At 50.2% G+C, this 11,045-nt stretch overlaps 1 protein-coding gene across 1 annotated transcript; it reads right to left on the bottom strand.

Annotated features, from left to right (window-relative positions):
• Positions 1 to 2,523: 2,523 nt before the first annotated feature.
• Positions 2,524 to 8,264, bottom strand: NKX2-5 (NK2 homeobox 5). Its single transcript, XM_087954081.1, has 3 exons — positions 7,937 to 8,264; position 7,599; positions 2,524 to 3,971 (listed from the first exon to the last, which is right to left on the bottom strand). The coding sequence occupies exons 1-3, from the start codon at positions 8,219 to 8,221 to the stop codon at positions 3,343 to 3,345; spliced, it is 915 nt and encodes a 304-aa protein (XP_087810207.1). The 5' UTR covers positions 8,222 to 8,264; the 3' UTR covers positions 2,524 to 3,342.
• Between the last annotated feature and the right edge of the window lie 2,781 nt (positions 8,265 to 11,045).

The following is an 11,045-nucleotide window of genomic DNA, read 5'->3' as shown; positions in this document are numbered from 1 at the left end:
TCCTGGGGTGGGGTGGGGGTGGGGGCTCCGAGGCGCATTGTGTCGGCGCTTCAGAGAGCCATTAGGAGGACGGGGCAGCCTACCCGCTATCGAACCCATCAGTAAACAAGGATGGAGACGCGCAGCCACGAAGGAGTTTGGGGTGGGAATCTGGGAGGGAGGGCTGCCCTCCAAGGGAGATCCTCCACTGGACTCTAGCGACTTCCCCCCTTGTTATTGCTCAACTGGGCCACCCAAACATCCCTCCCCCCCCCCAAAAAAAACCCCTTGGATGGAAGACGGCTCCTACCATCGCCTCTTTCGGCTGGTCCTGGAGCTCTTCTAAGGCAAAGAAAGCCACCAACCACCTCCCCCCTCCGTCCCGCCTGCTGCTGCCAACCTCTGGAAGGCAAAGCCGCCAAGGGACGGACGGGAGAAGGGTTGGCGGGGCCCACCCGTACAGCACACGGGGGGGAGGTGCCGCGTTCCTCTCGAGGAGTCCTTTTTCGAGAGAGCTTTTTCCGTGTGGCCTGTGGTGGCACCGCTGCGTTGCCGCCGAGCCGGAGCTTCGGGGGGTGAATTTGAGGTGCAGCGCTTCCCAGGACTTAGGATATCGGTCCTTGCTCGGGCGTGGGGACAGCGCCTGCCCGCGGTGACCGGCATTGTCTTCTTGTACGCCCCGTGGAGGTGTTTTTTGTTTTTTTTTAAAAGACGGCGGTCATCCTCTTTCATTGGAAAGGTTAAAGGCGCTGATAAACTCCACGGCAGCTCCGCTTCGCCTTTTCCCCCGCGTACCGTTGTGCCGAAGGTCCTTGGGTGGGACTGTCTCCCGCGGGAGCTCTGGAGTCGTAGGGGTCAAAATCTGCCGATCTTGGTTTGGGGCTGTTAACGTTGGGCAAGGCTTGCTTGGTAGGCTAAGCCTAGGAAAGGGGTTGTCAGGGACCAACCTTAAAGAAGCCGATTGATCGCCCAGTTCCTCTCCTTCGGCATATTATTATACACAGGTCACGAAAGTCGGTGCCCTCCGCTTCCTCAATGGCCATGTTCGTTGGGAAGCTTGGAAACTAATCCAATGCCTCTCGAAGGCAGCTGTTTAAGACTCACGGGAAGCAATAAAGATAGCCCTGGAGGGTGATGGCAACTTGTCAGGGACAGTAGCTGGCCAGCGTTTCTGCTGTCAGGACTCAAACCACATCTGGCTAGAACATGGATGAAACGCCACCAGGAAATCTCAGAGCTGTATGATAATTCCTAGTAAGCTAGTCTGGTTATAAGAAGTTTGACTCTATTGTCTTGGTCGAAGGAGAAGGAGGGCGGCGGAGCAATCAGTTTCTTTCCACTTTATCTTTACCGACTTGCCTTAAATTACAGAACGCAGCATCCTTCACTGCCAGGTGGCATTCCCTGGCTAGCTTCTCGTCAGTTGCCTTGGGACTCCAGCTCCCAAGAATGTTCAGCGAAGACGACTGGGTTCAATTAATTGGAAATTCTGCCATTCGAGTTAAAAGGCTCGATTCTTTTGGAAGGGTCCTGATTTACAAAGACAGCCTCGAATTAGCTTGGGTGGACTACCTCTTCGGAGGCAGGGTCATTGCCTCCCGTCGCTCCTCAGGCAGTATCTCATCTTCTGGGCGCTTTATTTATTTATTAAATTTACGTGCCGGCCATCTTGTCCAGAGACGACTCTGGGTGGCTTACAAACATTAAAATTTACCACACATTAAAATGGGTTAGTAGATCACATCTGAATAGTGTCATCCGAGTTAGTTCATCACTAATCTAGGTATCGTTATTGGTGCTCTAACACGGGGAGGGAGGCTTGTTGCCTGTTTGTACGTGCCAAGCAGCCCTTATGGGCTTTGGGTGGTTTCGCTCAAAATGTGACAGTTGGGGGTATTGTTTCGCTTTTGATGGCTGTGCTCCGCCTGTTGTGGGCATTAGGTGCTGGTTGCATGAAACTAACCGTTGGTTAATAAATATCTGAATTATTTTCGAGGAAAAGTGTATCGGACTGCAACCCCCATTCTAAGGCCCTGTGTATAGGACTAAAAGCCCTTTTGTGTACAGCCCTTTCGAGCAGCGCGCCATCGACTATGCAAATAGGCCTCTTCGCATGGTGATATTTAGGGGCTACTTCTAAATTAATGCCCTTAATGCTTTTATGCTTGTGATTTCAAATAGAGGACACGGCCGCCCGCGCGGGTTAAGCCTCTGTGCTACTGTTGTTTTGACTCTATTTCATTGCATATTATTTGCAAATTCCAACAGCGGGAGGCCTTGCGAGTCTATCTATCTACAGTAAGTAAAAGGAGTAATTACACCCCAAGAAATTCAATGGGACTTTACAGGGTTCGCGACTTACAAGAAGCCACCCTTCGGACTGGACGGCGGGACATCAGACTCGTGAGAATCGTCCCTCCATCGCGGTATCTCCCGAAGCGAGGGCTTCTCCCATTTTCATCCCAACTAAAAGATAACCGATTTGCAAATGAGCGCAAGGAGACACATAAGCAGCCGAAATTCAAGCCACTCTTTTTAATGACATGACATCAGTTCCTTTTTTTCTTTTTTCCCGTTGGGGTACAGAAACCAACACCCCCTCCCCCATCCCGAAAGAAGTCGCCTATATCAACGCCACGGCCTGGCAGTGCATTTCATACTCTCAGCAAACCGATTTAGTGCAGAATTCTACGGGGATCACAACAGCCTGCGCCTTCTCCTGAGGTGGGACGGGGTGGTGGTGCGACGACCCCTCTGCCTCGCATTGCGCATCGGAAAACAAGTCCGGCCGCCTTTCAAAGAAAACTAACCAATGGTTCCCGCAAGGCAAAAGCCTCCTGGCCCCCCCGGGCTTTTGAAGAAATGCTGAAAAGAAGTGGGATGCATGCGCCCGGGTTCTCTGGCGGTATGGAAAAGAAAAGGACGTCGATTCGATAAAGGTCCTTCGCGGTTTATAGGCAGATTTAGCTGTATTGTTTTAAAAAGTGGGAAAGAGGTGCGGATTGGTAAACGAAACTCGCCCCCTGTTAACGCCAAGCGCTCTGCGACTTCGGGAGTCTTTGTAGATGTAACTTCGAAGCAGGAGCGAAAGGACGCAGGTCCGGCCACCTCCTGTCTTCGGACCGAAGTGCGATCCATCCAGAACCCAGGCTTCCTACGGAAATCCGAAGTGGCCCGTCGAAAGCTGGAGAAAACTTCCGCGCCCAAAGACCCAGAGAACCTCCTCGGCCCCACCTAGCGCGGAAAAGGGCGCGCTCTCTCTCTCGGCTTCTGATGTCCGGGACAACCGTGCAGGCCGCATCTCCGAAGGAGGCGCCGGGCTGCAGCCGAGTTTGCCCCCGGAAGGCCTCTGGCCCTCTGACCCTACCAGGCTCGGATGCCATGCAATGCGGAAAGGCCGCCGTTCCCTTGCGGGATGGACGTCTGCACCGGGTTCAAGTCCCCCACGCTGAAGTTCATGAAGTTGCCGGCAGCGGTCGAAGGCTGGACGCTCTGCACGGCCGGGTAGCTGCAGCTGTAGCTGGCGTTGCAGGCCCCGGTGCCTCCGCCGCCGCCGCCGCCGTAGCTGCCGTAGCTCGGGTAGGCGTTGTAGGTGTAGGGGTTGAGGCTGACGTTGTAGGGCGAGCTGTAAGGGGACGCGTCGCCCAGGCAGGGCTTCCCGTCGCGGACCAGGACCGGCACGGCTATTCGGCGAGGCGGCGGGATGCTGCCCACCAGCTCCAGGCTCTGATCCTGCCTTTGCCTCTTGCACTTGTAGCGGCGGTTCTGGAACCAGATCTTCACCTGGGTGGAGGTGAGCTTCAGCACGTTGGCCAAGTGGTCCCTCTCCGGGGCCGAGAGGTATTTCTGCTGCTTGAAGCGGCGCTCCAGCTCGTAGACTTGCGCTTGCGAGAAAAGCACGCGGGGTTTCCGTCTCTTCCTCTGCCGGGGACGCTCCGCCTCCTCGGCGTCCCGCTTCTCCTGCTCCAGCGACTTCGAGAGGACGCAGAGTTCTGCGGGGAGGCAAAAACAGAGAAACCGAACCGGCGATCAGAGGGTGGAGGCGAGAGCAGCTTGAGAAAGCAGCCTTCGCCAGCCCGCGGCCGCCTTGTCCCCTGAAGTGAGGCTTCCCTTCCTTCGCTTTGGAACGATGGCATTTACCTCTCTCTCTCTCTCTCTCTCTCTCTCTCTCTCGTCTGCTATTCTCAGCTGATTTCTACAGCTGCCTTGTAGAGAGATCGCGCTAAGAGAGGAGAATTCCGTGGATGAAGGATTATCGGCACCAAGAGTCCCTCATCTTACATCTCAGGCCGGCCCGTGGCCACCACCCAACCCTGAGCATTCCTAGTCTAACCTTCCTTAGGGAATTCTGACGGTTTGTTCGTTTGCTTTGATCGCTTTTGCTTCCTTTTGTCTCCCCTGAGCTGTCAAAACTAGGGATGTTTAAAAGTAAGTCTCAATTATTCCAGTACAACTCCAGCATAAATGGCATACATTCCTCCCCCAAGATTGCAGATCCAAGGACAATTGTAAGTCAATAAAGCTGGCCTGATTTGAGTCAATAGTATTCATTAAAACAGAAAGGAGACCCCCTCCCCACACAGTCATTCCTCCTCTGGTGTCCCTTAGATGTGTTTTGGAGCTAATTCAATTACACACAGAAATATTGAGGTATTTATGCCTGGAAAGTACCAACCTCCTTGGAAGTTCAGTAGAAATTGCTCTATGTAATCCTACCATATTACTAAATATGAGAGTCACAGATCAAACAAAGTAAGAGAGTGAAGTGAGATATGATTTCTAACTTTGGCTGATTTGCTTTCACAGAAACTGACCTGTATGGGTCAGGAAAATAACCCTTCAATTTAGAAAATTCTGGAAACAATCTCTATGGAAATCCCTAGGATTTATTGAACCAAATAAAAATGATTTGATCAAAAATAAGGGAGAAAAAGGATTTCTCTAGTCTAATTTCCAAGCAAGGCTGATAACTGAAATGTACACAATTCCTTCCAGATCATAGATGCCTAAGCTTATTTGCTACTACAACCATTTGTTGTTATTGTGATTATAAGTAACAAGCCTTATCAAATTCAACCAGCTCCATTAAATAATTCAGTCAATGAAAAAAAAAAGGATTCTATTACTATTCTATACTTGAAAAATACTTTTGTTGCATGCTGTGTGTATCCAGCCAATTGTAGCTAACAAACAATTAGCTAAAGGTAAACAATCCAACTCTTTGTCCAGTATGTGAATTGCGCTTAGGCATGGATTTTAATTTGCATACTCCCAGAAACAGACTGAAATTAGCAGAACTTTTTTCCACTTCAGATATCAATGAAATTACCGATAATGGCAAAATAAATAAATCAAAGGACCCATCAGTCCCCAATCCTGTGAACATTTACTTGAGAGTAAAATGGTTTGAAATCAATGCAAGCAAAGGGATGCTGAATATTAAACATTTAAATTATATATAGGCACATCGTGGGTTTTTGTTTTATATAATTTAAAGCATATGTGTAATGGGACCTACATAGGTTGCTTTTTGCTGAAGCCTAGGGCTTATACCAAAATAAATATACAAAGTCAAGAAGCTGGGTGTTTCCCAGAAGCAGAGTCACACCATTAATTGAGTTCTGATTCCTTCCTAAGAAGTGAAAGGAGAGTGAAAGAATTAAGGATTTCCTTCTTTCCAACCAAAAGATAGGCCATCTGTACTGGGATATTCCTTTCACCAGCTTTCAGGTGGAAGGGTGCTATTTCAGTACAGGTGAGAAGAAAGTTGGTAACTGCCTTAAGCTGGACATTAGAGGACTGTGGACCCTGAGTGCCATGTAGTCTTTTTTCTATTGTATTCTACGGTAGAGAAGATTGCTAATTAAAAAGTTCATAGGCAATTCAGTTGATTTGTTTAGGGGACATTGAAAAGGGACATTGTAGCCAGGTGTTTGGGGCCAGCATTGAAAGACACAGAACAGCTCTAATTCCTCCTGAACAAAGTATTTCCTGACAACAGCACAAGGTAATGTGCCTGAATGTTCTTACTTTGGAAAGGTTAAAGACCCTGAAATGTCCAATGGGAAAGATCCTCGATTCATTTTCCAGTAGAGATTAAATGAAAATCCCTAGTGATTCTGGGAGGTTGGCAACCACTCCATTGGAATACTACTGGTCTCTCCCCACCTTATGTGGAGAAAAGCTGGGGGTCTTCTCCTAAGTCAGTGTGCAGAAGATGGCAGTTTAAGGGATCAAAAAATGGGATCCAAATTCAGCTTGATTCCAACAATCTTGGGAGCAAGATTAATGCCAGAAAAGAATTGCTCCAAAAGAACTTAACATTTGTGTGTACTGTCAATTCTCGTGGCTTGATGACCTCAAAATTTCATTCCATCTCAGGGGGAGATAATTAGCATATTTGCCTAGGAATCTGTTCCAGAAAAATCCAGTTTATGAGAATTCTTTCTTTCTTTCTTACTTGTATTTATTATAGCAGTTGGGAGAGAAAATCTGTCCCAAAGTCTCAAGATGTCTTTAGAGGCCAGAGAACAAAGTGGGAATGATCAAAGCAAGAGAGTGGTACAATTTGCAAACCCATTCCTGTGTATTCAGAAGCAAACTCCATTGGGATCAGTGGGACTTTAGGCAGGTTAGAAAGTAGAACATAGTCTCAACAGCCTTAGGATACAAACTGAAGATATTTTCAGCCATGAGCAAATCCAAAGAATAGATTTGCTTCTCAGTAGAAATAACCAGTTTTGTACTATGTTTTATAACCTGATTATACTGTATATCCTACTCTGAAAGGAGAGCTCAGCAGTAAACATTTAGTAACAATAACATCATCATTAAACTCAGCTGTTTAAATAGGTTCATGCTTAATAAAAACAAAAACTAACTTTCATTGAGTTTTGAAGAATGAAAAATCACAGCACAGGGCTAAATCATTTTAGCCCTTCAACTATTGGGGGAGGGGGGCTTGCCTAAAATGAGATGAAGGGATTTGGGGGTGGTAAGGTGTCTCTGTAGTTTCTAAATACTTGGGCATTGCCTACACATCTTTGAATGTCAGTCCCACTGCAGCTGAATAGATGTTGGAGTAGTAGGGTCAGAATTTATGAACAAGGACTCAGGAAGGACTCAATAAAGTATTTTAAGGGAAGACATTTTGTGTCCAAATATTCTGGACTTCATCAAGGGAAAGAAAGACTAATTTATTCTTGGATAATTAACCTTTAAATGGGGGAGAGAGTTTATTTTAGATCCACTGGGATTAAGATAATGACAGAAGTGGATATTTTCCTGTCTAAATTTTTCTTGGGCATCATTCCAAATTCCAGATAATCTTCCTTTCAGGTAAATATGGTAAGATTGAACTACTCTCAAGGGTTGTTGTAAGGACTGCAACAAAGGAAGGAGGTGAAAGCCATTTTCAAGAGCTATAGTACTGTCCTAATTAAGTATAATTCTTCCGCATCGTCGGTATTAACTTTATTATAACACAGCGTCTACTTGGATTGTCACCAGTTACTTGTCACAAAAACAGCAAGCCACCACATAGCAGTCTAGAGATATGGATATCGAGGGATCTTCACTAGGGGAGGGGTGAGACGTTGCCACGACCCTTCGAAACAGACCCTACAGGACGGAACACAATCGAAGGCGTCTTCTTCAATGCTCCCCCTTCAATCCCTCCCAGCCACCAAAAATCGACCACCATCCACGCTGGGTTACTGTTCCCTCCTAACCTTCCTGTCGTCTCTCCCAGTCCGGAGCGGCAACACGGAACGGCCCAGCAAGGCAGAGGCGGGCTCAGGACTCCCACCCACTCGCCTGCCTGGCCCGCAGACACCTCCCCGGACATCCTCTCCTCGGAAGAGCCCCTCTTCCCCAGGGATCCGGCTTGGTCGAGGATGCTTCGGCCCCGCAACACGGGCGGAAGACCTTCCTGCCCCCCCGTCTCCCCCGCGGTTACCTTTTTGCTCTCCTTCGGCTCCTTGGTCGGTTCTACCTCCACGTAGCTCTTGGCGAAGAATGGGCCGGGAAAAGTGCTGCCGCAGCTTTTGGCCATGCCGGCCGGGGCCTCGGCGAGAGGGGCGTCCTCTGCCGGGTAGGACTCTTGCTTGAAGGTGGCCAGCATGCAGGAGGAGGGCGAGCCCAAGGCCGAGAGCTCCAGGGACGCCAGGCCGCCGGGATGCTGCTCCAGACTCAAGATATCCTTGACCGAGAAAGGCGTGTTGGTCACGGGGCTCGGGAACATGGTGGGCGCTGCAGCGGAGCTGCGGCCGGTGCCCCCCGCGAGCGCCGGCTTCCGAAGGGCGCCGCGCCGGCCAGCCCAGCCTGCCCTTGAGCCTCATCCTGGCTTGTGGTCCGAGGCAGGTAGCGAGGCGGAGGCCGGGACGCGGAGGAAAGAGGCAGGCCTGGCCTGCCCTGTGGAGGAGGCCCTGTGTTCTCATTGGTCCGCCTGGGCGCCACGGCCCGCGAGGGGCAGCTTGCCCGACCGGCGGAGGCAAGCAGGGGCTGCCTCTTTTCCCTCCCGGCCCTCGAGCGGGGAATACGGCGGGCGGAGGGGGGCGGCCGGCGCCTCAACGACCAGCTCCTCTCACTGTCGCCCCGAAGCAGCCTCCAGACATTACCCCGCGGGCTTTGCCGGCTTTCTCTTCCTCTGAAGAAGAGCGGGAAGAAAGCCGGCCGTCCCGAGACGCGAGGCGCCTCAGGTTTCCCTAGGTGGGGGTGGGTGGTGGGTGGGGAAGGTTTTGGAAAGGCTGCCTTTTTCTTTACGTTCATCATCAGCGTAGTAATCCGTCCCTTTATTTGTTCGTTTGTTTTCAAATGTGTATTTACGATTAGCCTCCTTGAACGCCAAATGGGAAGGCGCGACCTGAATTTTGCGCAGGAGCCGCGGAAATACCGACGCTCGCACCCTTCAAGGCTCACAGCGCGTTCGGAGCGCACCACTTCTTTTCCGGCGCGTTCAGCTCTGCTCTGCTAAGCCCTTCGGGAAGCCTTAGGCCAGATTCCTCGCATCTGAAGCAATCCGGCTCGTTCAGGGTCAGGGTTGGTGACCTTACCCGGCCTGGCCGCCGGTTGTAAAGAATTGTGCTCTCCAGCGTCTTCCCCGCCGCCCTTTCTCGAGGGACACCCTCTCGCTTACCAAGAAGCGTGCTAAATCTCTGACCCCCGTAGAGGGGAGACCAGCTTCCGCATCTGCAGCGCTGGGATTTTGACTTGGGACAGACAGACAAATGGGCCCCGCTAAGCTTGGACGCTCGCCAAGGACCCCACCACTAGGACTGCAGCCCCCGCTGCCCCGCTTCAGGCTGGCTGCGGCTGAAGGCGGGCTTTTGCTGGAAGGAAAGCAGGCCCATGAAAAACACTCGCTTTCCTAGCCCGCAATCCGGACTGGACCAATTGAGAGAAGGGAGAGGGACAGGCGCCATCCAGGGGAAGGCCGGACTTCCGCTCACTCTCTAACTCGGAGAGGCCTGATAAGACCAAGGCTGGCCAGCGGCGGAGGGGAGCTACTTGCTCCTGGTCCTAGCGGAGGGGAAGTGGGGGGCCGGTGCAGACTCCATCCGGACCATCGAGGGGCAGCGTGGGCGCAGCATTCGGGTGGGAAAGGGGGAGATTTTGGGTCAACGTTCCCTCAAGAGCCTCTTCCCCAGGTGGAGAGAGAGACCTTTCTTTTCAAGGGTCTCTCTCTCTCTCTCAGAGGGATCTATAACTCGTGCCGCCCGCTAGACCGCTTTCCACCGGGCGCCTGCTGCTTTTGGGAGGGAAGAGACAGGACTTGCCGGTTCTCGTGCTAAGGCCGCAGGCGCGGGGGGGGGGGAGGAGAGCTGGGCTTTTTACGACAGCTAAAGCAGCTGGATGGGCAGCGACTCGGCGTGAGGCAGCTCTCAAGCCCTTCCTGGCATCTGTCGGCTTCGCAGTCACCCTGGAGCCTCTTTGCACATTTCAGGGTTATCCTCCTTGAACGAGGTGGAGGGCCGCCGATGCCTTTGGTTGGAAGAAAATGCCTTCCAGCTCACTGAGTTGCCTTATGTTTTCTACTTCAACAAATATTCTGGAAGCATAAAACAACTGCATCGACATCTCTCCCCCCCCCCCTTCTCTCTCTCTCACACTAATGCACTTAACCAGTTAACAATTAACACAGATGAAAATAGATTAAAACTAACTAGAGTTAATATATTGGGCAGATATTGCCTCTAGTTTTATAAAGTATTCTAGTTTTCCATGTATCATGATCCCATGTAGCACAGTGTATGGGGTGCATCTCAGTTGTCTGGAAAAAAAATATTGTGCAATGGTAGGTCTCCTTTCAGCCAGGCTTCAGTCCTGGTGGTTTCTAGATCATGTTCTTGATGAGATTTTGTTTTTGTTTTGGTAGCAATACTGACTCCCCCCTCTCCCCCATGTCCTATTGTAATTTACAGCACTAGGATTTCCTGGTGGTCTCCTAGCCAGGTACTAACTAGGCTCAACTCTTCAGCTTCTGAGCCCAGGATGGCTGACCAGGTTTGTTGCCTGCTGAAACTGCATATGCGCAAGGAGGAAACCACCCCCCCCATAAACACACACACACACACACACAGAAGCTGGGATGCAATTGAGGGCAGGGCCAGCCTCTGCATTAGAGTCCTTTTTTCTGAATGTGGCTGTCCAGACATTTTCCCTTACATATCCTCTTGATCAAACACAATTGAGCACTCTGCAGTCTTGTAGATATATATGTAGCTGCAGGTTCTATTTATTTCAATAAAACACCTTGATCCTAAGTGTATATCTGTGCCTCACTTCACCTATGTATGTCCTGCAATTCTATATGATTGTTTATTTATTAAATTTATTTGCTGCCCGTCTCATCACAAGATGATGGGGGGTGGGCACCTTGATGATTACAATACCTTTTAACTGATTGTAGGCTCTATTGTTTTTTAAAACTATTTCAGAAATTGGGGAAAGACACAGGGCCAGGAATACAAGGAAATGAGGATGGTGGTGAAAGTTTATTCAAATTCTAGGGGAATTAATAAATAGAGAAAATTATTAACCAGGATAAGATTATTTTTCTCCTAGAA

The sequence above is a fragment of the Notechis scutatus genome, chromosome 2, assembly GCF_049901735.1.
Source record: "Notechis scutatus isolate UNSWTSFEM ecotype Mainland chromosome 2, rNotScu1.2, whole genome shotgun sequence".
Classification (NCBI taxonomy): domain Eukaryota; kingdom Metazoa; phylum Chordata; class Lepidosauria; order Squamata; family Elapidae; genus Notechis; species Notechis scutatus.
This window is presented reverse-complemented; position numbering and strand designations above follow the sequence as displayed.

Excerpts from the sequence above, each read along its gene's own strand:
- NKX2-5 (XM_087954081.1), bottom strand. The coding sequence starts at position 8,221 with ATGTTCCCGAGCCCCGTGACCAACACGCCTTTCTCGGTCAAGGATATC.